Raw genomic sequence first — 28,000 nt, forward strand, 5'->3', positions numbered from 1 at the left:
CTGTGGTGTGTCAATTAAAGTTTAATCCAGCATAATCTGAATGAAACTTCCGGGTCTCCTCCCATGAGGCATGATGCAACTGGTGATTTTAGGATGTCTACCATCTTATAAGCCACACATCTGCATATTGATTATTGTGCAGTGTGTTCAAGATATATACGTTTTATTTGCATTTGTTGACTTTGTATATTTAATCGTTTCTTTTTCATTTTGTGAATTTGAATGTAAAAGTACTCATCCCACCTTCCCCCGTAGCCATCATGCCTCTCTCTCTCACATGCAGCCTGAATGGAGGAGATAAGAAAAAGGGAAAAACCCACGGACCATTATTACCTTCTCTCACTGCCTCCACCCACGTCATCACATCGATCTGCAGATTTGTTCCAATCTGTGTGAAGGCTGTGAGGGGAAAATAGGAAATGGAGGCCCTGGGTTAAGAGCTGAATGGGCGAATAGACATTTAAGTGTTGAGGTGACAATTTTTGCGCTCTCTCCTCCTCGCCTGCTCAAGGCAGCGGCGGATCCTCCAGTGACTTGCCACTGCACAACTATCGCCAGAGCCAGATTTAAAACAGAATGATCAAAATTGATGTAACCAATACTGTGGATATAACCTGATGTCCAGTCCCAGCTATGGTGTCAAGCTCAAAAAAAAAAAAAAAAAAAGATCCTTTACACTCACTGACCACTTTCATTTTGACTCTATTTACCTTCTTGTGTAGCAAATACATAAGTAATGTTAGATATGTGATTTCCAACATTTCAAACGTTTTTACCTCTGCATGCAGTTTTGTCGATGAGCAACTGTTGACCTATGTCACTGAAATTTAAAAAAAAAAATTGCTGAGAAAGGTTTGTGTTGACAGAAAGTAAACGCCAACACTCCTACATTTCCATTTTCTTCACTCCGTCCCAGGTTGCTTTCACCATCTTATTTGACCTGGAAGCTCTGCTGAAGATCTGGTGTTTGGGTTTCACTGGCTACATCAGCTCCTCTCTGCACAAGTTCGAATCTCTGCTGGTGGTGGGCACCACGCTGCACATCTACCCCGACCTCTACCACTCCCAGTTCACCTACTTTCAGGTATGGCTATACGTGCATATTGATTTTAAGTGAGTTTAACTACAACACTTTTTCAGTCTCGGCACATATTTGGGGGCAACACTTACAGTTGATTTATTCAGGGAAACGAGTTAGAGTTGTAGTCTGGTGGTTTTTATTTTGATGATAATGTTCTGAATGAATTAATGTGCAGCTCTCACGCCCTGCATATGAAACAGCGATTTTGGGAAAGTCGTCATGCTTCTTTCGGTGGAAGTAACAAACTTGTGATTCCTTTGACATCCCTAGAGATGTATCCAGTGGTGGTGAACTAAATTATTCTAGTCTGTATATTAGGTTGTTTCCTACAAGTCTGCCTGTGTGTGATCTAACTCTCTGACAGATTTTTAGTTTTTTCACTTAAAAAAAATTTAAATATTTCAAGATATTTTCTCAAATATTCAATTTCAGGATTGTGCTATATACATGTTATATCTACAGGCAAAATATTTCTTTATGCTCCTTTTTGTATACATATAGGTATGTTAACTGTATTGTATAATGCATCAATATGAAATATATGGGCAAGTAAAAAGTCAATGACATGATGAATATCATCCATCAGATATACACATAATAAGTTTGTCAGCTAATTTTCTTTCGTTGCAGCTCTACCCCTCTCACATCAGGTTTCATTTCACTTTTCTCAAACGCAATCAGTCGTGTGCTTTTAGCTAATGAACTTTTTTGAGCCATTGGAAGTTGACTGCCGCACTCGTATGAATGAATTCCTCACTCTTTCCACCGCTGATGTTTTTTTCCAGGAAGGTCTCATTTAAAAACTGGTGACATTTGGTCACAAGTGATTAACCTTAAGGCTCCGTGCTGGAATCAGAATTGTGTCCTAGCCATAGGGGAAGGGACTTGGCCAAGCAGTCATTGATTGTCTCTGGGTTTTCTTTATTTAGTTATATCCAACCACTGCCAAAGGTTAGCCTCACCAACTGTGTTACAGTTTCGACAAAATGTCACATGCTTTGGAGGCCTACTTAGAGCCCTACAGCTTTGACACACGAATCCTCGGCGGAATGATTTTTAATCAGCCAGAGGAACCCACCTTGACACTTGTCTCTCCGTGTGTTCCGAATTGCAATGACATAAGTAGCCGAGTGACGTGACCGTTCAGTCGATTTATTCATTTCAGAGAGCCTGGAAATTGCATAATTTTTGGGAAGTTTCTATCCGGCGCGGGGGATGCACTCATCCAATTGTGGTCAATATAGGTTTCAAACACTGGCTTGGATATCTGCGACAGCATCAATTTGACACATTGTGCAAATTTGATTTGCAAATCGTCGCTTTGTCTCGCAAAAGGCCGGAGCCAGAAGCCCTCGCAGCGCTGCCCAGAAGACATTCTCAAGAGGTTTGGGGTAAAGTTCGTCACCGGTTGCAGACAACACAAAATAGTCTTTGAGAACAAAACAAGGTTTTGATTCGGCCATGCCACAACATTCAGTTTTTTGTATCGTGTTACCTTCTGCAGCTCTGGCCCTGAGCCTGAACTGTGGTTGGGATAACCTGCGGTAACAGTCAACGTGTTTTGCATGTCACAACCAAGTGATTATGTTCAAGATTGTTCATTCACACTCTCAATCCAGGTAGGTTTTTTTCTCCTTAAAACAGTGACACAACAAAGAGCTAAGAAGTAGAAGCAAATATAACGTTTAGTACATTTATTGGTTATTTTTCGTCTTTTCCTGTTTTATGTTGAAAACAATGATCCAGAGTTTCGAGGTTAAAACAAAAGGGATGGAAGGAAGGAAGTTAGGACATGGCGGTATGTGATTAGAGCGCTGCTCATTTGGTGTCTCAGTCATAACAGCATTCATGTAATGATACATTGAACTATATTTGTGATGATTTCTTGTGATCTTAATTCTATCAAATGCGAAGGGGACTTGTACATGTTGATAAAGCGACATACTCCCGTACTAGGAGGTTGATTTGTCTGAGCCTTCGCACTTTGAATAAAGGCATCAACCAAAAAGCTTATAGCCCTGCACAACAACTTACCTCAGACAGACTGCCAGATGCTGCTCTGGGTCAAAAGGATATTTGGTCCTCCCTGCCTCCTCAAGTGCGACTCCAGCGTCCCCCCAGCAGGACTTCACTCTGTCCCACTGACATCCCAAAATTTTTGCCACAGCAACATTGTACGAGAAAGTGGAACCTCTCCTTTTTCTTTCTCTATCTTTTATAACGGGGAACGGAGGACGCGATCATCATCAGCGGACGATGCGAAAGATAATCTGACGAACGAGCTTGCAGAGAAAATATTCAGATGTTATATTGAGAAAGTGTCATTGCTGCCGGTATGAATAGTTTCCATGTGAAATATTCTTTGTCTTGTTTATTCATCATGACCCCGGTGTGTAAAAGCCTTTTGGGCTTGTGACAAAAAGATAGATAAGGGGGGGAGTGTTTCTTTCTTCCATGGCCTCTGTGAACTCTCATCATGGTTTGCTTTTGTCTGTTATAAAATGGATGGTGGTCATCATGGGCTGTCGGGAGTCGGCGGTAGTGTCTTCCCACCCCCATCTGTCATCGTGCTGCGAGCGCTATTACTGTATTCGTTGACTCTAGTTTCCCCCTTTACCCGGCATCCCGCATTGTCTTTTTGTGTGTGTGTGTGTGTGTGCGCTGTGTATTGGGAAACGAGGAACAGCCATTCGTATGGATTTGAGATGGATTCTGAAGAGAAAAATCTTTGGGCCATCGCAGTGTGAAGCTCGATCATTAGCCACTCTCCAGATCCCCGATCAAAGCCTGACCAAGATGCATCGCCGTTCGGGGCGTGTTGTCACCACGAGCAATTTCAGCACTAAGCCTGTTGACAGAGCAGGTGACTGCACCTTTACCACTGGGTCACGGTCAATATTTTCTCTTTCAAAATCAATATGTAATCAATGGGGTTCTATATGTTTGCCTCTATGAATCTGATATGTATCTCAAACTCTCTTGAGAGCATCTCTCGCTTCCCTTGGTGTGGACTACACTGCTGCTCCAAAGACCAACATGTGAAGCACAAAACCATGGTCACACAAGCCTTCTGCCCTGTCGCCCCCCTCAGGTGCTGCGGGTGGTGCGTTTGATTAAGATTTCCCCGGCGCTGGAGGACTTCGTGTACAAGATATTCGGCCCGGGCAAAAAACTGGGCAGCCTGGTGGTGTTCACCGCCAGCCTGCTCATCGTCATGTCGGCCATCAGCCTGCAGATGTTCTGCTTTGTGGAGGAGCTGGACCGATTCACCACGTTCCCCAGGGTGAGAAACCTCTCGCCTTCGCCCGTCACTCAGAGAGCAGTCTGAATACTTTTGAAAAGCAAAAGTGAAAGTGGTCCATTTACAAAGGCTTCTTCGAGGATGAGCTAACCTTTACACCTCATTCTTTAGGTCACACATTTATATTTCTTTGTGTTTTTTTTCTCAAGGTAAACTTTGCCTAAATGAATCACAGCTTGTAAAAAAGAAAAATCCTCTATTGAGGTCAGGTAAGCTTTTGCTGAGCGCGATGCTCTTTTCATGGTCTGTCATTTAACTGTAATTAGCTTCTTCCGCACGTCAAATAATTGTCGCCCTTACTTCATTTGGATGACATTCTTAACCTTGATTTTAGTGCGGAACATTTTTTAAATTGATTAGACCAGCATTTTCAGGGAATCTCCGCAGTAAGAGTCTCTCAATTTAGTGTTGTTTTCACCTTTGAGTGAACTGTCACCAACGCACCCGGTGTGAAACTACCTGAAATTGATTTGTTCTCATTCCAGTCGCAACAGGCAGGCATGTGTATGAAATGCGCCAAATAAAAAAATTGCATCAATCCATGCGAGCAGCCGTTCAGAAAAGCAACAGGGAAAGTCTCCAGATGCTGACGATGTTGATGCGTGGTGGGTCGGCAGACCCGGAACCTGCTTTGATTTCTAAGTGCTCGTGAGCTGCTTTCTCTGTCATTAGCCACATCTTTCCCTCTTCTTTAAAAATTCTCTTTTTTTTTTTTTTTTACCCTTCCAACATTTTTACTGATCCCAGACACAGCGGGACATGAAGGGTTGCTAATAAACAGATGCCACTTGCATGCTGTGTTACCCTCTCTCTCCATCCATAATGCTTGCCTGACACCCCCCCCCCCCCCCCCCCCCCCCCCACACACACACACACACACACACACACACACACACACACACACACACACACACACAGTCACCCACACATCACAGTTAATGATGTTTGGCGCTCTCCCCGATGGGCAGACCTGTTGCTGGGTTTATCTTTATCCACGGTGGCTGGGGCATGGGTAGCAGGTGGGAGGGGCTGTGAGTGAGGGAAGGAGGTGTGGGAGTGGGGTGGGGGGGGTGTCTGCTGTTTGGCGGTGAGATTCTAAGGAGGAAGTGCCACTTGACTCCAGCTGGCTGTTCTCTACACCTGCGTCTGACCTCTACCAAGTAGACAAGAGGGCAGCAGTGTCGGGGGGGGGGGGGTCTCTCTCTTTCTTGCTCTTCTTGATTTATTTTTGAAAATCCCACAGAGGCGAGCTTGGGCAAGGTGGTACGAGGGGTGGTACGTGCATCAGCTGTGTGATATTCGCTTTTCCGCTGAAAAATCATGTCAAATCTGTCCGTGTAATTTCCTCCCTTTCTCTCTCTCCACTTTTTCCACGGGTGTGCTCAGTGGCCCTGTAGCCCTTGGCCTGCTCTCACTTCCCCCGTATCTTGTGCTTTCCCCTCCCCGTAGGCATTCATGTCCATGTTTCAGATCTTAACCCAGGAGGGCTGGGTAGACGTCATGGACCAGACTCTGGTGGCAGTAGGTCACATGTGGGCTCCGGTCGTCGCCATCTACTTCATCCTCTACCATCTGTTCGCGACGCTGGTGAGGAACTCAATGTGCCGCTTCAAATGCAGAAGTCGGGGTGAATTGACGAGCCTGTTTGACATTTTGGGCTTTTACCACACGGCGTATTTACCACGGTATTTTATTCAAACCCAATCTGTTGGTTTTTTTTATTTTGTTTTAGTAAAAGCAGGTTGGAGAAAAATTAAGTGACAAAAGGAAACACAAATTGCTTTCTCAATGCATTCAATTAGTGCCCCCCGTCCCTTCGGTGTCCTCTCAAGTGGTACATCTAATCACAGTTAATCAGACTCGCGGGCGTAATATGTGCTGACATTTCAGCGTTTGGCCCTCATGACATGGGGAGCGATCAGACGGCACAGACAGTCTCGGGGATGACTCACACCTCAATCCAGACAGACAGGATGTCTTCGAGGACAGGACAAGCAAATGCAATTACGGAGCAGACTTTGTGCTTTGTACTAGTCTTACTTTTTCCTATCTGTTATGACCGTGATAATCACATTAACATAGTAGGGTGTGCGCGCGCACAGCTCGCGTTCTCACGCACTTCCTCTCGATGCGTTCTAGATTCTGCTCAGTCTTTTTGTGGCTGTGATCTTGGACAATCTGGAGCTGGATGAAGACCTGAAGAAGCTCAAACAGGTAAGAAGCTCATGCAAATTGATCACATTGATAATAGTTTTCCCAAGATGGTGATTGCTGATAGTTAATTTGCATATATTGTGCAGCAGAAAGATTCCAAAGTAAAGAATTGATGAATATCTGGTAGATTTTAGGTTTGTGTGGGTTGGTGGTCACCTCGTGCAGCAGATTTGCATCTTGCTATCTCAGTTTCCCCTGCAATGTTTCAATTTCAGCCCAAGTACTGAAAAATCTGCACATTTTTTACATGATAGTAACTATTAAAACAAGGTAATGCTGATGTATTTGACAATCGGCGTGAATCAAAAACGAAGGCCAAATCTTCGCCAGAGAAAGTGGAGTGGAAAGTGTAAGAAAGATTTAATAAGGTTTCTAGAAGTTTGATGTTTTTTGGGGATGAAGTTCATAATGCTATAAGAATAATCCAGATCAATGACAGTCCAACAAGCGGTTTGTAGTGGTAATACCTTGATATGGTTTAGAGATCAATGTTTTGACAAACCGGCCGGGTACATTTTGTTACATATCAATGAGCGATTAACACTTTATACGTATTTTGATTTCATGAGTTGAGCGCATGAAAGTTGTTATTGTTGATTTCTATCGATTCCTTGTTCGCAATCGCGTTAAAATGCAAAAGAAATGTGACAACAAATGTGACTTCCAAAATTTATATTTCCTTTTGACAACGGCATTTGTTTCAGTCTCTTCTCATCGTTTACTCTGCATCTGCTATTGTTTTTATATATATGACCTTTTTCAGATGAGCAGTTGGCGTAATTCAAATAACTCGTATGCAGCGGTTGGTTAGAAGCATTGGACACCCAGTGCTTCAACTCCTCTTGAATTTAGAAAGTTGCATTAGATTTGACATAATTGCCCCATTTATTTAATCAGTACCTCACTTAGTAAATAATCCCAGTATAAAAAAAATCTCATTCATACAACACATCAAAGTATACTTGCAACACATTTAAAGAAATAATAATTCTCTCCATGAGCTGCTGGCTTGGCTACTGCACACGTTGTGTTGCCACCCAGGGGACGAGTAGCAGGGTTGATTTATGTGCCCACATGTTGGGCAGGGCTCGGACTAATGTCTTAATTCTCACCTTTTTTGGCGCTTTTCTCTCGAGGGTTGAGTAAGTGGGCAATTAACTTAAAAAAAAAAAAAAGAGAAGTAAAAAAAAACCAAAAAACCCTGTTGTGTGAGAAAGCTGGCACTTAACACACGCAAATACAAACAAGGCGTCCGCGCCAGCCGCTGCTCAGCGGGTGAACTTTAATAAGCAGTTTCCCGCATCAAACGCAAATGAAGTGTTGCCTTTATCGTACAGGGGAATGTATGAAATGAAAACCCCTGGTCAGTTTCTGTTTCTATTTTTTTTTTCCTTTTTTCCCCCCTTGTTTCATAAATTAACTAATCTGTTGTTGGATCACCAGCATGAACAGGTTTGCGACACACACACACACACACACACACACACACACACACACCAAGCCCACACTCAAAAACACTGTAGACTGTGTGTACCCAGAGCCGACTGGCAGGTCCCAGCACGCCTGGACAGGTTATTTCCCACCTACAGCTGAGTGATTAGGTGCATTGACTGTAAAATTGCCTTTTTTACAGGAGCCTCAATCACAGGATACAGGGACCGACTTTAAATAGAACGTAGATGGGGGACTCACCCTCGCACAAGGGAGTGCTCCTCTAAACATGGTGAAAACCCAATGACACGTCCAACCTTTCCTACAAGAAAAAGCACACGTGGGGTTTGCGAGAGATGAGACAAACCTATTACGTTTGCCCGCTGTGTGATGAATGACTTCATTGAGTTGGTAATGTTTTGTTATTAATAGTGTCCACGGCAACCTCTTTTAAACAGGGAGAAACAGAAAATAGTAACGCCTATACATTTTCAACTCAAAACCTTTCCACGAGTGTTTCTGGTTATGGATTATGGATATCGATCGATATTCAGAGTGACAGTTTGACGCGTAAAGAGCCCATGTGCATTCCCTTCCCTTGGGACATTTTTTTTAATCCTTTTTTTCTTCACAGTCGGCCGAGCACACGCACAGTTGCTGTGTTCAAATTATTTGGAAATAATGGAACGACAAATTGAATCTGAGTAAACTATTAAAGGGGGAATTCATGCAAATTATACAGTTTTTGCCTCAGTATAATTTGAAGTCAAATAAGGGATGGAGTGTGTGTGTGTTTTTGGGGGAAAGCCGTGGTGGTGGGAAGTTTGTGTCGGGGGTTGAGAGAAACTGGTGGGGGTTTTTTTTAGGTTGTTGGTGACATCCCTTATCGTGCTCCATGTCTGTCAGAAAATCCGGTTATAAAAAACGGCTAATCATGTCAGCTCCTGTCAGACGCCATTGTGTTTCGCTGCCCTCCGTGAAAGACTTCCGGCACACAGTACGTGCGCGGCTGCACGCGTTCGAGTGGCGGCTTTGTGCGTCTGTGTCTTTGGTGTGTGCACACGTGTCACGTTGAAATGACATTTCAAATGTGCAGTCAAGCTTTGAGCAATAAGGCCCTGCCCGCCTGCGCGGCACAATTATTCAGGATTATAGTGAGCCATTCTTTCTTTCTTTTTTTCTGTGTACAGTTTGTTGTCAATGCCAAGGTCATGTCTCGTCCCTCATATTCTTGTCGTACAATGCTGTCTGACTTCGAATAATAATCACGCAGTCAACACGTGATGCATTCTTTTTGTGTGTATTTATTCAATCGACCAGTCAGTCAATCAAGTGCTTTGAAAATTTGTGAGGAAACACGAGAGGCTGAATTTATTAAACGAAAAATATATTATAATAATTATAGACTAGAAATAGATGTATAAAAAAGTGGATTAAATAATAAAAAACCTAAGAGGGAATAGATGTATTGAAGGGAGTACAATGAAAAAACAATCATATAAATAATAAAATTAAAATCAATTTAAGGCCGGACCCAAAAGATACAGTTGTGCTTGAGTTTGCTTTTACCGCATTGATTTAAGATCTCTTCATACAGTTAGTTCACTGACTAACTCCTGGGAGCACTCGGCCTTCTAGCCTCCTCTCTCAAGCCATCCCCTCTATACAGTACATGGACAATGTTGTTCAGTCAGCCGAATAGTTTTGACTGACCTCGTTGTGGGAATTCATTTTACTTACAGGGCTAAAAAAGGTCAGCAGCGTCCTGTTAAGAACCGTCCCGTGAGTCGTTACGTGCAACGAAAGACACACACACACACACACACCTCGGAGGCCAAATCAGTCTGTTTGGCTGCTGGTACGTAAAGAATCACCTCATGCTGTTGACGTCGACAACGGCAACTGCGACATAAACATCAAACCTACCTGTAAGAGCACACTTAAAAAGCCTTTTACATTGAGTTCCTGCTCAATAATGTTAGTGGCAATATTTCTCTCCGACTCCCACACACACACACACACTTTAATCTTCTCCATTATTGCCTATATTGTGCTCAGTGGAGCATCAGTGAAGCAGATCAGTAATGATGGCGGGTTACCAGGCAACGCCGTTCGGTCGTCATCGTGTCGTCAGCGGGGCAGGTGTACGTAAGCTGCTGTCATTCCACGCCGTGCATGTGTGTGTGTGTGTGTGTACTACTATGTCCGTCGACGATGATCAGTAAGGCATGTCGCCAAAAAACATTCGGCATCGTTTGTAGACCGACTGCAGGCCAGCCTCCTCTGGGGGAATGACTTGCAGCTGTCGGCCTCGACAGACCATTCGTCTCAATTTGGCTTTTCTTTCACCGTTTTAAGATTGAAATGTCAGAATAAGAAGCAGAGCCTTGTGGGTAATCACACTGTGATCAAGCAGATCACAGTGAGCTTGCTGCGCTGTGATATCTGGTGGCTTTTAATGTCGTGTGAGTTATTGCCTTTCAGCAACACAACACAGACTCATTCACACACGAACACACACACACACGTGCGTACGTACTCACATACACACACAGCACACACGTACATAAGAGTGTGTATTAATTACTGGTAAATTGAGAGTGAGCAGGGCTGCAACTGGTTCATTCTGCCATACTGATGAGCAAGGAGCACAGACGTAACGGCCATGTCTTTATGTCTCACAAACACACACAAACACGTGCGCATGCGGCAGTGCGTGCGCTACTCATCAATGTTGATTAGGATAATGCATTTATTGCGTGAAATTAGGTTGCCGAGAAAATTTTAATGAAATGACGCCTGGGACAGGAGAAAGTTAGACAGCGGAGGGAAACAGAAAGGAAGGTAGGAAGTAGGAACCCCCCCACACACACACACACACATACACACACAACCCAATTCTACCATTCCCTACACACACACACACACACACACACACACACCCACACTCCCATGTGGGTTTCTGTTCATGGCTGATGTGATACTTGGAAGAGCTTTAAAATATTAAGTCCAACACTATTACTACATTTAAACTTAGCTATATATTATTATTATTATATATTACATATACAAACATTAAGAAGTCTGAAACAGTGAGAAAAAATCTTATCTTGTTATGGATATTACGAAGAATTATAATGATTTCATGGTGGAGATGCTTATGGATTTTACTTTCCATTTGTGTAGGTGAGATAAGATTAGGCGTATGAAATTATTGCTGGAGCAACACATCACAAGTATGTGCTTTTTATGACCATTTGCAGGTAAAGAAAAAAAAATACTGTAACTTACTGTAACCAAATTCATTGAGCTTATTCTTAAGAGGGGGGTACTCCTTTTTCAAGCCAAGGAAAACGGCAACGGATGGCCAATGGACATGTGATTTGAAATAAGAGTTTGTCTATTGGATGTTGCTGCCACCTGTTATTGTTCTGCCTTCATCGTCGGTGTCACAGGTCGCTGGGCTTTCGTGATTGGAGAGACTGATGGCCCGGCTCCATTCAGCAAATCATTCCCTCACACAGAGCTTGTCTGCAGGACCGGGGGGGGGGGGGGTGTTTATCTGTGCCGGTAGACATCAACTAAATAGAAAAAAGGTGTTTACCCCTAAGGGTAGGGATGATGATAATGTTAGCGTGTGTGTGTGTGTGTGTGTGTGTGTGTGTGTGTGTGTGTGTGTGTGTGTGTGTGTGTGTGTGTGTGTGTGTGTGTGTGTGTGTGTGTGTGTGTGTGTAAACTGTCACTGGTGATAAATCTGGGTGTGTTTTGGGTTACGCACCAATTTTTGCATTTCTGTGTGTGTGAGAGTAGAAATGTGTGCAATCAAACAGGTCCTGAGGCCAGGTGGATGAGTCACATTTGGGAAATTGTTAAACAGAAGCGGGTAAAAAAAGAGAGCGCTAAAAGCTAAGTTTCTTTCATCTGCAGTCTTTTTTTACCAAATGCATGCATACAAATCAGGGCATATGCAACCACCATTTTGAGGGTGTGCGCATCAAAATTTCACATGATCATGCACACATTTGTGTGAGTGCATGACGATCGTGAAGCTGTTCTGGTGCCTCTGTCCTGCATTGACCACTGTGGCTGAAAGTATAGTACCTTTTCTTCCTCACTGGATCCGTCGGTGTCCCCCTACCTGCCCTCTCCTGCCCCCTGGCCGGACTTTCATCACCGATACACATTGGGTGATGATGAAACATGCTAAACAATCCGGTCTACAGCTGATTAGTTTGAAGAAATACAAAATGAGGAGGGAGTGGCGGAGGCCGATGGAGAACGGGAGCCAGCGAGAGGTCCTGACTCAAATAAAGAGCCGGTAGGGAAGAAAAAGTTATCTGTGCTAACTGGTTTTCAGCCTGCTGTTAAGAGACTCTTGAAATCAAAAGCAAATATAGTTATATATAGACAAATTAATCTTAACCTAAGCGACCACTGCTACTTTGGAGTAGCTCTCCTAGTCTTCTGTATTAAGACCTGAAATGAAAAATTCACGTCCTTGCTCAAATTTTGTAAATCCTCACAAAACATATTTCCGTTTGCAAAAAAAAAAGGATAGTACAGTATCACTATCTGAATCTGTCTCAAAAAAACAATTTAATTCTCCTTTTGCAGGAAGGAAAGATGCACTAATCACATCAGAATCATTTCTAAAAGCAGAATGCTGATTTGGTTTGTGAGAGTTCACACCGATAACAAATGTGTTTCTCTTATTTTTCCTGGGTTCATATGCCACCGGGTCCAGCCGTGCGTGCGTGCGTGCGTGCGTGCGTGCGTGCGTGCGTGCGTGCGTGCGTGCGTGCGCGCGCCCAGAAGCCCGTCGAGAGCCGGCCCTGCAGCGGCGTTCAGAAGGATAATTGTTGGGGTAAATTTTAGATTCCCAGATTATCTGACCTCGTCATTTTAGGGATTCAGTGATTGGAAAAAGCCGACTGCTGTGATGCACTTGTGACGCGTCGCCATCTAACCACACCACGCCATCTTGTGCAAGGCCTACTCTGCAAAATTTGAATTATACTACTTGTTGTTTCAAGTTTTATGGACCAGACAAATGTGTGTCTGTGCATCTCTGTGTCGAAGGTCCACGTTGTGGTGTGACTACTCCCTCAGATTCCCAGTATATCAACAGTTTAACAGATACATTGTGAAGACGTGGCTCATCACCGTATGTGCATCCTCAAAGAAACACGGCGGGGAGTTCCACGGACCACGGGCAGAGGGCGTGACGTGGCACAGTGGGGTAATCGGATGTTTGCCCCCACCAGGCTCATCAGGCTCGTCAAAGTCGGCGTGGAGAAGAAGCGTGGCGGTGACAGCGTGTGGTCGTCAAACCGACTCGAGTATAGTGTCTATCTTCTTGTTCCACATTTGTCAGCCGGGCAGAGTTGCGATCTGGCGTCGACTGTCTGTGAGAGATCAAACAGGACACGAGGGAGGTGGGCGAGGGAAATGGGAAGGAGGAGGAGGAGGAGGAGGAGGAGGGAGAGAAAGAGGGGTGTTTGCTTTGAGCATAAATGAGGTTTAGGATGAGTGGCCACTGTTTCCCAGGTGTGACAGGAACATACACTGTCACCGTGGTAACAGAGACACGATCAGGGCTCTCTTATCCAAATAACACCTGCCTCTTCTCATTTCTTATGCGTACGTGTGTGTGTGTGCATTATGGGGTGGGGTGTCTGTGCATGTGCATTCTGTGTGCTCGGTGCCGCAACCATCATATTTCAAAAGGCAATCGACACGGCATGGACAATTATTTTTGGATCAAATGTGTCACGGAGCGATTTGATTGTGACTTCCCGCCGAGGATTTCATTATTTATGAATTAAACCGAAAGCCTGCCCTCCATTTTACGTGATTTAATGGACAAAAGGACTACTTAAGACTTAGTGAAGGAGAAGAAAGGCGAGGGTGACAGCGAAAGAGAGCGGGGGAATAAAAGAGTGTGCCCCTCGGAGAATCCCAATACAATGTGTTCTTATCTTTTGAATGTCACCTTCAGTTTTGTATTGGAAGACGCTCTGGGCACTGTGCCCCTGCCATGCACGAAAAACGAGCAATAACACACATACGCTGAAATTACTCAGGCACACACAAACACAGAAACGTCTCATCTGTATGAAATATTGTTGCCTTTAAATCTTTTGGGCTTTCGTGTCTGCACTTGTCTGCAATCAGAGATTATATTTCTTCACAGCTTGCTGTTGTACGTATCTTGTCAAACACGTAGTGGATCATGGAATTGCAACAACCAGATTTTACAAAACCAAATAATGGAATTGGAAAAGGCTCATATGGAGGCATACTAAGGAATGTGTAGTATCCATTTAAAAGGATTTGGACTTAATTTTGTTCTCAGATTCTGTGCTCAAGTACACTGTGGATGTTTTTAACTCACTTTACTTAAAAAAAAAAAAAAGGAATTATTCCCATCACATACGACGCACAACCGTAGTTTTAATATTACTCTATTTTACATGTTTCGTCTTTATTGATAGAGAGGTAAAGACAGGGACACAACGGGAAAGACGGGTAACAATGGGGAGACGGAGGGGGGAACCACATGAAGGGATGTTACATTTACACTAGATATGAGTCTTAACCACCAGGAGGCCCAGGTTGCCTCGCCCCAACACCAGAACCGAACCCCAAACTGCTCACGGTTGGACGCTGTGTGGGTTTGGATATTGGGATAATGGGGTATTAATAGTACTCGCAGTTGTTTTGGGTTGCTGGAGGTAGCTATCAGAGGTTTATGGGCTGTGCGGCTTTACAGCAGCTCCACGGCACGGCTCATTACCCGGCTAATGAGAGGAGAGGGTGACCCGGCTTACTCGCTCTCCGGTCTCCCAACCTTGGGCATTACGGCTGGACTGGCCCGAGGCCAGGGGAAACCAACCAAGACCTAAGAGAACGTGGAAAGAGAGTAGGTCGGTGATGTATGAAAGTGTCCACACATTTTGAGATTCCTACCGTACCTACAGTTTTCCTTTTTAAAATGTTTAGATTGAAAACGAGCATGGATATGATTGTTGTAAGAGCACGAATTCCTTTAAAATGATGCTGAATGATGGAATATGCAAAAAGTCGGATCGCGCTGTGTTAATACTATCGCCACGATTACAATTACACACACTCTCACGCATACACACAACTGTTCCCTGTCAGTGGCGTGCTCCGATGTCTGAACGGGTAAAAACTGTAGATGACTGTACTCGCATCCTCGCGGCCACGTGCGTGTGTGGACAGCAGCGTTGTAGGCGGCTGGTCATCAGTTTTCCCATTGTTCCATTGGGCCACTCGGCGGTCGCGTGCCTCCGAGCCACTTTTCGCCGGCGCCGGTCGGAGAGAGTTTCGGAGGGAGTCGCAAGCGTTTCAGAGTCACCGACTCTGTGCTTGTGATTTTTTATGAGGTCTTTTGCTGAACTGCTCAAACGAGCAGAATGCTTAAGAATTTGACAGGCTTTTTGTACTTCCACATCAATGATTTCCAAGCCGTTGCATCAGGCAGTAGCTTGAGTACCCTGTATATAATCATGTGTATTACATAGACATATTAATGCTGATAATAATGTAAGGATTTCCAACAAAAGAAGAGGCTTTTCACTCGTTTGAACCGGTTTCATTCCCAGTTGATCGTCACCCACTACCTAATCTGACCCTTCACCCCTCGTCTGAACTATATCTTCGACTCAATTTTGGTCTAATGGTAATGTTCGGCATTAGTTTTTTTTTATTATTATTATTTCTCTCAGCCTTGGTCAGGAGAGCTTTGGAATTCCCGGCCGGAGAGCTCCCTAGCCCAGCCGAGCCTGAAATTGGCTTGAATGGAGGAGGAGGCAGTCGCGGGTTCACCTGAATGGGTCTCAAGGCAAAACACATTAGTCTCGGCTCCGCTGTTACACCGCACACCGTACACTAAATCTCATCTTTGGCAAGCGAAGCGCTGATCTGGATTTATCAACCACTGACTGTGACACAAAAGGAAACAGAGACTTTTTTTATTTTTCCCACCTAAGCACCCAACCTTCAGACATACAGGTGCAATGCACTTACTACACGTGACTGTCACACGCACACATACTTAAGTTTTCAAAACACCTCCATTTTTCCTTTTGTCCATCTCCAGTTGTTGCTGAAATTTACAGTGTCTTTCTTTCACATAATTTTAGTCCTAAATTGATTCTAAAATCTTGGAGTATCCAGTAGTCACTGGATCCGGAAGAGTAAGCCAATGCTGAGGTGCCTGAAGCTTGTATTCTCTGGAATCACCAGCAGAGGGCGACTCTACTGGTTGCAAAAAAAAGGCATTTTCTATAGAAGTCTATGAGAAAACGACACTAATTTGATTTATAACGTCAATAAACATTTTCCTGAGCCGTTTATTGTCTCAATGGCTAGTTTCAAGCCTCCTCCAATTTGGGATGATGTTCTTTTAGTAAATGATGGTCCCATTTAGCGTAAAATAGATGACATAGCACATGATTGACAGCTAGTACGGTCCAATCGGTGCATGGGTGCAGGGATGTGGATGAACTCTCAGTCAGACCCAACCCCCGCTCCTACGTGTGGTTGCAAATAAATAAAAAAAACAAGATGGCGCCGGTCAAAAAGCGATTCTCTGCAACAAAACGGCAGTTCACAAACCAGTGGGGGGGACGTCAACGTGGGTTGCCACTTGGTTTGTTCCCACTAATGTTGCACTTGTCGGCTGCTTTACTTTCACCTTCTGTCCAGCTTAACCTAAATCGGCTCACTGAGCTAAATTAAAGAGCTGCTCTTCCACGGTTCTTAATCACTGTCTTATTAATTTCTTCTAGTGTCTTGGGTCATTATCTTTCATTATTTAAACAAATGATCCAGAGTTGCAAGCGGCGAAACCCAAACATTTGTCTCTGACACTAAAACGCTCTGTAAAGCTGAGGGGAACGTGTGATACTGCACCAATGGCTCCATCACTACACGTGGTCTCTCTTACATTAGGCCACATGTAGCCATGCAATGTATGATATTGTCGAGTGTGCGCTTCGATACAGGTGAACGCAATCCCTCCTCCAAGATGCAGTACACACGTGCGACCAGTAATCACTAGTCAGTCAGATTTTGCTGGTATGTTCTCTGTTCCGGAGCTTTGTGTCCATGTTTGCTTTATTGATCCTACGTATTGACCAGACCGAAGGCCCGGTGTCTTAGTACGTACAGTTAATAGTGATCTATGGCGAATTATTGGCGTATGGACTCACCACAGGCTTACAGTGATCAGTGATTAAGGAACCGATTTCATCTGATCGTACAGCAAAAATGCTTCTTCTCACATAAGGCCGCCTGGACATGAAGGTATGATAGCGCTTCCTCAAACAAAGGCTTCTCAGCGTGATCCGTCCTGTAGTGGACTCAGATGCAGTATTGAAATAAAATAAGCCGATAAATCAAAGGACGCGGCTCACACACTGCACTTCACTCGGCTGTTTGCGGGAAAGACGTTTGAACCGCGGCTCTTTTTGAATGTGCAAGTTTGTTCCTGTCGCTGCAACTTTTCTCTTTCCCTCTTTTGGGAAGCAAAAAAAGAACCCCGGAAAGGATGGAGAGATGTGAGGGAAGGAGGCAACGAGCCGAAAACGCGAAGCGGCAACCAAGACTTTGATAGCCGGGGCAGTCGTGAATGAATAGACGCGGGTGGATGCTCACTTTGATGGAGAAGAACAAATTGTCTTAAGAGGTGGAGGATGGGAGATGAACACGGGGGAGCGACAAAGGACCCGAGATGGCAGGGAAAGTTTTCGCTGTAATGGGATACTGCTGCAGATAAGGGTGCAGGAGCCTCGGCTAAACTGTACATCTCGCTGAGGTTGCCCAATTGATTAGGACCTGTGGGAACAGCGGGGTCCATATTAATTCTCCACTGTGTGTGTGTGTGTGTGTGTGTGTGTGTGTGTGTGTGTGTGTGTGTGTGTGTGTGTGTGTGTGTGTGTGTGTGTGTGTGTGTGTGTGTGTGTGTGTGTGTGTGTGTGTGTGTGTGTGTGTGTGTGTGTGTGTGTTTTTTAGCTTCAGTATCCAAATGTGTAGCGTTTGAGATGACTGCAGCACTTAATGTATGTTTCGTCCGGAGAAGTGCAGCACAAGGAAGACGCTCTCAGTTTTGCTCATCCATATTTGGTTTTTCTGTTCTACACGGCCGCGCGTGCAGCATAAAAAAAGTGCAGCCCCACTTTTCTGTTTCTATTCGTCCCTCACATTGTGTGTCATTATTATTTTCCCCATACGTGTACTTCTGTCCACTTCCCCCTCGCTCGCTCAGTTCAGTCTCCGTCTCTGCCTCTTCTCTTATCCTACCCCCTTCTATCCTGGGAGTCAGAAATGTAGACAGAAAAGCCTCGGCGAGCAAACGCCGCTGCATAATTCCATCTTCACAGCACGCCACTCACCACTTCGCCCACTCAGGGCAAAAGAGAAAACTCCCACACTTTAGGTTGCCAGAGAAAAGAAAAGAGGATAGACAGATTTTCCATTGCCTCCTTTTGTCAGGTCCCCCCGGCTGTTATCCCCTAAAAAAAATCCGAGAGGCTGCGCTCGACGTGCGGTCACTCCCAGTCAGACGAGACGCAGGAATATACCGAAAAAATACGCGGACACAATGGAGGCGACGTTTTCACTGGTAGTCAGACGGAGAAGCATTCCCCCGAGCCCAGTCAATACTTTCCACGGGGGTCGTCTGCTCTGAATGATAAGCTGCCGTTCGCCGTCGCCACCAAACGCAGTTCACTCCCAGGCCCTAATCTGCGACGCATCGGAGGTTATCTCCAGGCGCCCGGACAGAGAACACCTGCAAGGGAATTTCAATCAGCCCCCGTGCCATGTGTCATTAAAATGGAAATAGTTGGTTTCTATCCTTTGTCATCTCTTTTTGCTGTTTTTAGGCCACAGCGCTCAGGCTCGCACACACGTGCACGTTGTTCCAACTGTCGCCCCCTTTTTCTTTTGTCCATCAACCAACTCCAAAGTAATCTGTCTTTTTTTTTTTTTCCTTCTTTTTTCTTTTGTCGCTCTCTCCATTCTTTTCTGAAAGTAAGTGGGAACTCTGAACCCTAAATGTGGTCGTCTGTGCTACGTGTGCTGTGTATGTGTGGCGCAGGTAATAGTGTTGCTGCCATCATCAGGCAGGAACATGAAGCTGCACCCCGCAAAGTCTGAGGCAAAAAACCTCTGAACCCCCCCCCCCCCCCCCCCCCCCCCCCCCGTCTCCTCTGGCAGGACCAGGCTTAGTCTTGTGCTTTTCCTCCATAAATACCAGCAGTGACTTCATGCAGTTCTCAAACAATCCCAAATCCTCCCACAGTCCAAACTCAAGTCAACTGTGCCCTTTGCTTCCTTCTGTACCGTATGTAATCCCTCTCTTCTTCATTCTTATCATCGCGTGGCTCACTTTACCCTTTCCCCGCATCTTGCCTCTGCTCGTCTCTTCTGTGCGTGAGCTGTCGCTCTCCTTCCCTCCGTCAGCTCAAGCAAAGTGAAGCCAACGCCGACACCAAAGAGAAGCTCCCCCTGCGACTCAGGATCTTTGAGAAGTTCCCCAACAGACCTCAGATGGTGAAGATCTCCAAGCTCCCTTCTGATTTCACTGTGCCCAGAATCAGGTACGGTCGCAGATAGACTCACTTTTTTTTGTTTTTCTCCTGAGAATTTGATGTTATTTGTGATTTATTTTGTTATCCCATACCAAGCGGTTAAAAATAAAAAGAGGCAGCCTTGTCAAATGCATTTAATTAAGTTATGCATCTTATATTTCAAACACTTGGAACGGATCTACACAAGCTCAAATGTCATCAACAGAAAATCAAGGGGGGGAAAAAAAAATGTTACCCAGCAGTAACTCCTGTACATTTATTACCTGATATGACTTAAAGAGAAAAAAAGGAACATCCAAGACCCGTTTCCAGTTGCAGGCTGGAAAACTGAATTATGTCCAACAAAGTGGACCCTCATCATTTGTTATCATTTAGTTGCTGATTAGTGCACAGCCGGCTCCTTTGCTGCTGCAGCCAGTACCCCCAAAGACGTTCTTTACGGCTGAGATGCTTTGAAGATATACTGTACCGTTATGATTATGCTTCAATCCTTAAGCCATTTCTTCACCTGGAAACCATGCATTAAAATTGATCATGAGTGTGTGTGTGTGTGTGTGTGTGTGTGTGTGTGTGTTGTGTTGTCGTGTTGTCGTCGTGTGCTCCAGGGAGAGTTTTATGAAGCAGTTCATTGATCGACAGCAGCAGGACACCAGCTGTTTGTTCCGGCGTCTTCCCTCCGCCTCGTCGTCCTCCTGTGACCACTCCAAACGCTCCGCCATTGAAGACAACAAGTATATCGACCAAAAGGTACTCATACACACTTTCTTTAACTCGCCGTCTCACTCTTTTTTTCACACTGAATGACAAAGGTGATTGCTTCCTCTCCCTGGCTAGACGCACAGTAGATAAACCAAAGCAATAATAAATACAATAGACGTAGGAGCTTCCACTTACTGTTGTGTTTTTGGATGATGCACTAAATTCCACAAACTCCCAGCTAATGTACTCTGTCTGTGTGTGTTCTCTCTCTCTCTCTCTCTCTCTCAGCTCCGCAGGTCGATATTTAGTATACGAGCTCGTAACCTCCTGGAAAAAGAAACAACAATCAATAAAATCCTGCGGTAAGACACGTCATCACCTCCCCACTGAAGCTGTCGAATTCAGACGAGAGAATCAGGAAAATGTCCGTTTGCAGTCATCAGCGCGCCCATTCGCTCGCTGTAGTTGTTCGGAGCAACATTTGCGTTTTTCTCGTACTGCCCCGCCGGAAAATCTTCAGGAAAATGTCCGGACTCCTGGGCATCATCGTGTCTGAAAGTAGCTCGAGTGTGGTTTTGCTGATCTGCAGGTCAAATGACATGTAGGTTTTAAAATGAGCTTTAAAAGTTTGCTCAAATAAAAATGCTGTTTGATTTATGTTGTCATCTGTACCTAGGACCTGCTCCGACATAAAACGCTGCCGTCGGAATGCTGATGAAACACCAGTCAGCCTAAATCACCTTTCACCCGAACCGACGCGTCTCTCTTTGACTTGCAACTTTAATCTTCTTCCCACTTTCGTGTCTGTCGCGTTCTTTTTGATATTAATCAAGAGATCATAAAAGTTTTTGGCTCGGCACCGTCCTCGGAGACCGCAGCCAGACGCGTTTAGTATGCATCGCCTGCTCTCGTGAAATACATCCCAGTCTTTGTGTGGGTGAAACCAATCATGTGCACGCATATTAGATGTAGCCTCCGCTGTAACAGCACTCTGGCATTTGTTAATGCGTCTTTCTCTCTCAGACACACGCTCACACAAAGACACACAGACCCACTTCAGACTCATTTACTCTCGCGATGAAGTAAATGGATAATTTGCTGTTCGGCATGGCAAAGCTGGCACTTAGTGTAGATTAGCTCGCCGGCACCGTGTCCAAACTGAACCCCCCCCCCCCCCCCCCCCCCCCACACACACACACACACACACTCCCACGTCCACCTTATTCTTTCAGTCTGAGAGACGGGCAGCATATCAGTAGTCATGACACGATCTGTCTGGCCTGTCATCTTCCACACAAGCACACAATTAGGTTCACAGTCGCATCAACATAAGCAAACATGCGCGCCTGTCCAGCGTGAGCAGGTAAATGATTAAAGTACACACATAGTGATGGTGCCAACAGTGTCATTAGCTCTGTTCTTGTGTACACACACACACACACACACACACACTGAATAGTGGAATGATTGGAAGCTTTCCATTGACGCCCTGCACCACTGCTCATTTGAGTCCAGACTGACATAGGAAGAAGATACGTACAGTAGCGCGTTCGATGATTACTGATCATGAGCAGAAAACTATATTTCTTTCCGCATGTTTTTTCCAGGGCTTGTACCAGACAGCGTATGCTGAGTGGATCTCTCGAAGGCCAGCCAACAAAAGAGCGCTCCATACTCAGTGTCCAGCATCACATACGGCAAGAGCGCAGGTCTGTCGCACGCACACACACACACACACACACACACACACATAGAGAAACACAAGTGCAAACTAATCTACCTGTGCTGTAATATGTATTACATTTTCTTACAAATCTCCTTCTTTTCATCTGCAGATCATTGAGACATGGTTCTACAAGTCAAAGGATCAGCCGAGGGAAGTCGCTGGAGACTCTCACCCAGGATGTGAGCAGACCGCCACACACACACACACACACACACACACACACACACACACACACAAACTCAAGGACAAATGTGTTGTATTGTGTGCTTGCATGTTCTCAGAAAAACGCTGTTCTCCAGTTTGTTTGCAGTTCATGTTTTTTTTCCGCCAAGATTTCCTCAGACTATGTGAGAATATGAAAAGCAGTTGGAAAAAACTGACCAAAGAAATTGTTGAATAACGTCTTTGCCTCTTCTCTCATCCAGCATTCCAGCACCGTACGCTACCGGAACGCCCAGAGGGAGGACAGTGAGATCAAGATGATCCAAGAAAAGAAAGAACAAGCAGAGATGAAAAGGTATTCAATCACAAAAAAAAAAACCCCAATCAATATCAAAAGATTAATTAAGTTTCTGACAAAAAAATAAATGTATTTGTAGAAAATAACCATCCCGTTAACTTTAGTCACTACTTAGCTCTCGCTGTGTAACGGGTGTTCGTGTCATATCTGTGCTTTGCCGTGTTCAGAAAAGTCCAGGAGGAGGAGCTGAGAGAAAACCATCCTTACTTCGATAAGCCTCTCTTCATCGTGGGCCGGGAGCACCGCTTCAGGAACTTTTGCAGGATGATTGTTCGAGCTCGCTTCAACGCGTAAGATCTCTTTCCATTTAAACTTTGAAATGGGTGTGTGTACTGTGTAGTTTAAATTAGTTATATTCATTTTTTTTCTATGCTTCACTGGGCAAACAAGCGGTCACAAAATACACATGGTGGACAGTTCATGTTTGTCCATCTGTCTGCGATTACTTTATATCAAACTAATGTTTGTTAATCGTCTTTGAACAGAGCACTCGCTTTCTGTTTTATAAGAGTTTGTATTTCATTTATAATTCACGAGACATGTAAGCCAAAGGCATACTTCATGCAGCCTTCATGCAGCCTTTTTTTTCTTCACGTCAAAATGCTGAAAGTGTATTTCATTTTTATGGATTTGTATCTAGATCCAAAACTGACCCCATAACAGGAGCAGTGAAGAACACCAACTACCACCAGCTTTAGTAAGTGCAATGAATTATTGATTTGTCTCCTCTCTGCTCATCTGCTTGTTTCTACAGCAGTGGAATACTTATGCATTCTGTATCTCATTACGTGCCTGTTTGTGTTTTCCTCTAAAACTGGTGGTTAGGAATGAAAATTCTGAAATGAAGAGCTCTTTAAATAGATGTATGCAACCCGATCGTGGTTCAGCCAAGCACAGCTCTCGCATACCCTCTCTTTTTCTGCACTCATCTCATTCTCTTGAAGTGGGAGTATATGCCAAACCAAGCAGCTTTCTTGACCTACATATTTTATTTCTGTGTAAATTCTCAAAAAACGGCTCAAATCTCCCGTATTTTTGTGTGAAAATATTGTGTGTGTGTGTGTGTGTGTGTGTGTGTGTGTGTGTCCTTCCAGCGATCTTCTGGGCCTGGTCACCTACTTGGACTGGGTGATGATCGTCGTCACCATCTGCTCCTGCATCTCCATGATGTTCGAGTCGCCCTTCACCAGGGTCATGCACGTCCCCACGCTGCAGGTATTTGGAACCGATGGCTGCGCGAATAAAAGCGAGCGAGCGAGCGGGAGACATCGCTGCACAGTTGTTTCGGTAAAACCGCCGTGTGTGTCTCTTCCCCCCCCCCCCCCGTTTCAGATCGGCGAGTACGTGTTCGTGATTTTCATGAGCATCGAGCTCAACCTGAAGATCATGGCCGACGGGCTGTTCTTCACCCCCACGGCGGTCATCAGAGACTTCGGAGGAGTCATGGACATCTTCATCTATCTGGTGAGAAAATATCACCCGGTCTATAGACGGCTTCATTTGAATACAAAATGATTGGATCATAGTGGATGAATCATACCCTCTTCGAGGGTTTGTCTTATTCAAATAGCTGCCAGCGATCATATAACGTCATTGAGTTTGACAGCTTCACCATGATCATTTCAGATTTTTTCGATTTCAGAAACAACTCCGCTGATCTGCGTTTGCATTTGCTTGTTCTTTTTGGATTTCTCTTCTCTTAACTATGCATCCCTCCCTGCCCCGCTGTGTGGCCACTGCAGGTGAGTCTGATCTTTCTGTGCTGGCTGCCCCCCGACGTCCCCCCCGAGTCTGGGGCTCAGCTGCTGATGATGCTGCGCTGCCTGCGTCCGCTCAGGATCTTCAAGCTCGTACCCCAGATGAGGAAAGTGGTGCGGGAGGTTCTCAAAGGATTCAAGGAGATTTTCCTGGTTAGTGGCTTTGCACTTTTCAGGGGATTTACCATAAGTAATACTTCTCACCCTTAAGCTTACTTTTGACCATTTAATTAGAAAAGAAAAACACTCAATAGTGGGCGACAATAAGATAAAGCATTACCGGTATTGTCTTTATCTGGCAGGTAGTTGTTTTAATACATATCACTTCAGTGCAGTATAATAAAAGCAACTTTCTTTGCTGGAAACTTTAGAAAATAGTGATGAAAATGCTCTGAAATATGAAAACAACTATTGGCAGTAAAGTGTCATGATTTATAGCATAGATTTTTTTAAATATGCAGTGATACAACTTGGGTTTGTACACGAATGCATCTTATTCACCTTTTATTGAATTTTTGCTCTTATTACTATTAAATTCTGGGCATAGGTGGCTTCAGGTTATCGTTCTCGGAGAAGCCAGCTGTCGAGGGAGGGGGGGGGTGATATCGGTAGACGTTGCTGAGCAGCACAGTGTGAACACACAACACATACCCTGACGAAGCTGTTTATGTTTGATGATTTTGTTGTTGTTGTTGTTGTTGTCCTCATTCTGCTCATCCTCATCTCAAAATGTGACAGTATCAGCATGGTGAGGCCTTTCAAGAATACCACACAGCTGAAATACTGCAAAGAAAAGTTGGGGGGGGAAAGCTCTGCGTGACGCACGGGATGAGAGGAGCTGAGGCGGAGTCAGCAGATGAATTAGCGTGCGTCCTGCTGCCTTCACATCTCCGCAGGGATTTAATGACCTGAAGGAGAAGCTTGTTTTACAGTACGAAGCAGCTGGGGACAACAGCTATTGCCAGATTTGATCATTTTACTTTATGCGTAAATCAATGCAAACTAGCTCACTGCTTAAACCACATTAATCATAATGTTGTGGTTTTTTATCGGGAGTGTTTGTTTCAGTTCAGTTACTCCAGTGAAAGAATTCAGTTTTCTCGCGTTGAATTGCCAGCGGGGAGACCGATGTCCGGGTCGACCCATGACCCCGGTTGCTCTTTAATCTCCTTTTCTTTTTTTTTTTGACATCTCAGGCTTGGATTAAGTTGTAATGTTCAGGGTGCGTCTGCCTTAAACTCTTCACGGACTCTCCCCGCAGGTCTCCATTCTGCTCCTCACACTGATGCTGGTGTTTGCAAGCTTCGGAGTTCAACTGTTCGCCGGCAAGCTCGCAAAGTGCAACGACCCGCACATCCTCAAACGGGTACAGCAAGAGACATAATCCTCCGCACTGAACCGCCTCCTCCCACACCAGACTCCCTGCAGAGCAGAGGACCACGAGCTCCAGAAGGGGTTTCCTCAGTCGAATCAATAATCCACTGCTTCCTTTTGTCCTACTTTCTTAACAACAGCTATCTTGCACCTTTCAGCTTGAGCTGATACAGGAATATCTTTTATGATACAGGAAATAAAACAAACTTTACAGGTGCTTTTTTCGACATAATGCTCAAACAAGTTTATTTAATTTTTTTCTAATTCCTAATTAGAATAATAAAGATATTGTACTAACAAAGTTAACTGATGAGATTTTTTGGAATATTATGTTATTCTGATTATTCTACATTGCTGTTATGTACTAACCTGCATTTGGCACTTTGAGATTGCCTTTAGCAATGAAAAGTTCTCTATAAATGAAATGTATTATTATTATTAAATATTATCAGTGAGGAGAAACACATTTTGCTCAGTGAGTTTTTAGGACTTATAAATAAAACCACATACATTTTAGACAAAAACAAATACAGTATGTCCATTTGTGTCATATTATTTAAGTTAATAACATCACAAACAACTTAATTTTTCCTATTTTACTCTCTGTTCTAATTGTTGTTTTTTTTGAATCTGCATGGATTTACAGGTGGACTGTCATGGCATCTTCAGAATCAACGTCAGCATTTCCAAAAACCTGAATCTGAAACTGAGGCCCGGGGAGAAGAAACCGGGTTTCTGGGTACCGAGAGTCTGGTATGACTGCTGCTTGTCGTTTTATTACCGCTTTATTTAAGATTGTTTTCATGCGGCCGGTGAATGACGTGTCGACTCCGTGCTTCCCCAGGGCCAACCCTCGTAATTTCAACTTTGACAATGTGGGAAATGCCATGCTGGCCCTGTTCGAAGTGCTGTCGCTCAAAGGATGGGTGGAGGTCCGGGACGTCATAATTCACCGCGTTGGACCGGTACTGAACCTTTTCTAACACTTTCAATCAAAGTTTATTCAAACAGAGACGACCGTGAATGTGACTCAGCTCAGTTTTATACACCTCTCTGTCTTCAGATCCACGGCATCTACATCCATGTCTTTGTGTTCCTGGGATGCATGATTGGACTCACTCTGTTTGTTGGCGTCGTCATAGCAAACTTCAATGAGAACAAGGTAAGCGCCACACGTGTACATCAGATAGAGCCGCCTCATATTTTAAGTTTGTTTGGGGAAGATGTTGACTTTACTCGGCAACAGAAAAGAAGAAATTCAACGTAGAGTGGTTGCAGTAACAGTGCGTGATATTCAACACCTCCCAGATTTGAATGTGTTACATCTCCCACCATAAGGGCACTGCTCTGCTAACAGTGGACCAGAGAAGATGGGAGGACCTGAAGAGTCGATTGAAAATAGCTCAACCTCTCCACCTGCCCCCTCGCCCAGGTACGGACGCGCATGTCAGAACACAAACACGCACGGCGGATGCTCTGGAAATTGTTATGCACTACGACAGAGAGATGTAGCGTATCAAGCTCAACATCGTGGAAGTCACGGCTTCGTCCCGGTCTCCTGATCGATATTGTGGTGTGTGCTCTGCGAATTGTTAATAAGCATCACCTGGATGATTAATCCATATTCAAGAGTCCTTGTTTGATCCTGGGCGGGATTCATCGTGACACCCCAAACGATGACTCGCAGCGGAAATGAAAGAAAACTGGATATGAAGACAAATAATGGGAGTAGCTCAGACGCTGAGTCACGGCTGTCACAGGCTTCCGCAGGAAATTTATTTTACAGAGTTTATTGCATCTCCAAACTATGAGCTTTATCTAAATTATCTAAATTCACATCCAAGGTTTGGACAGGCAGTAACGCTTAGTAATAAGACGACGTCACACACACTCTGACATGGATTCAACATGGGAATGTTCCCTGAATGGACGGAGGGGTGTGTGGCAAATCTGTTGGCAGAGTTGAGGCTGAGAACTGAGAGAAAAGAAATCAATGCCGTCAGTTTTAGTCAGCGGAGCCGCTGCCACCAAACGTGTCAGCCCGACTTTGATCCCCATCCAAAGGCCACTACTACGATCTACTGGCAGATCATTACAGCCTTTCGCTCACTGGTCCTCCTCGAAGTAGTTGCTCGAATTGACTTGGTGGTCAGTAGTCATATGTAATCTCAGTGCCCGATACTTGATGTACTGTATCGGCAGAACCATGAGTCAGCGTGACCTTCACTAATCGCCAACCCCATCAGCAAAACTCATCCCTTGAAAAAAAAAACAGG

General features: G+C 44.5%; 1 protein-coding gene across 6 annotated transcripts in view; it reads left to right on the plus strand.

Moving 5' to 3' along the window:
- Window positions 1-28,000, plus strand: part of nalcn (sodium leak channel, non-selective) — a 57,527-nt gene that overhangs the window by 23,817 nt on the left and 5,710 nt on the right. For all 6 annotated transcript variants that reach the window (XM_035604378.2, XM_035604370.2, XM_035604376.2 and 3 more), the window contains 20 exons: window positions 917-1,084; window positions 4,173-4,364; window positions 5,832-5,969; window positions 6,522-6,596; window positions 19,521-19,657; window positions 20,254-20,395; window positions 20,636-20,709; window positions 21,955-22,056; window positions 22,183-22,252; window positions 22,499-22,590; window positions 22,761-22,883; window positions 23,234-23,290; window positions 23,688-23,808; window positions 23,926-24,057; window positions 24,336-24,503; window positions 25,612-25,716; window positions 26,371-26,477; window positions 26,569-26,689; window positions 26,788-26,886; window positions 27,063-27,156. In XM_035604378.2, coding sequence (XP_035460271.2) covers window positions 917-1,084; window positions 4,173-4,364; window positions 5,832-5,969; window positions 6,522-6,596; window positions 19,521-19,657; window positions 20,254-20,395; window positions 20,636-20,709; window positions 21,955-22,056; window positions 22,183-22,252; window positions 22,499-22,590; window positions 22,761-22,883; window positions 23,234-23,290; window positions 23,688-23,808; window positions 23,926-24,057; window positions 24,336-24,503; window positions 25,612-25,716; window positions 26,371-26,477; window positions 26,569-26,689; window positions 26,788-26,886; window positions 27,063-27,156 — 2,317 coding nt within the window. The remainder of the gene's footprint in view (window positions 1-916; window positions 1,085-4,172; window positions 4,365-5,831; window positions 5,970-6,521; window positions 6,597-19,520; window positions 19,658-20,253; window positions 20,396-20,635; window positions 20,710-21,954; window positions 22,057-22,182; window positions 22,253-22,498; window positions 22,591-22,760; window positions 22,884-23,233; window positions 23,291-23,687; window positions 23,809-23,925; window positions 24,058-24,335; window positions 24,504-25,611; window positions 25,717-26,370; window positions 26,478-26,568; window positions 26,690-26,787; window positions 26,887-27,062; window positions 27,157-28,000) is intronic.

The sequence above is a fragment of the Scophthalmus maximus genome, chromosome 14, assembly GCF_022379125.1.
Source record: "Scophthalmus maximus strain ysfricsl-2021 chromosome 14, ASM2237912v1, whole genome shotgun sequence".
Lineage (NCBI taxonomy): Eukaryota > Metazoa > Chordata > Actinopteri > Pleuronectiformes > Scophthalmidae > Scophthalmus > Scophthalmus maximus.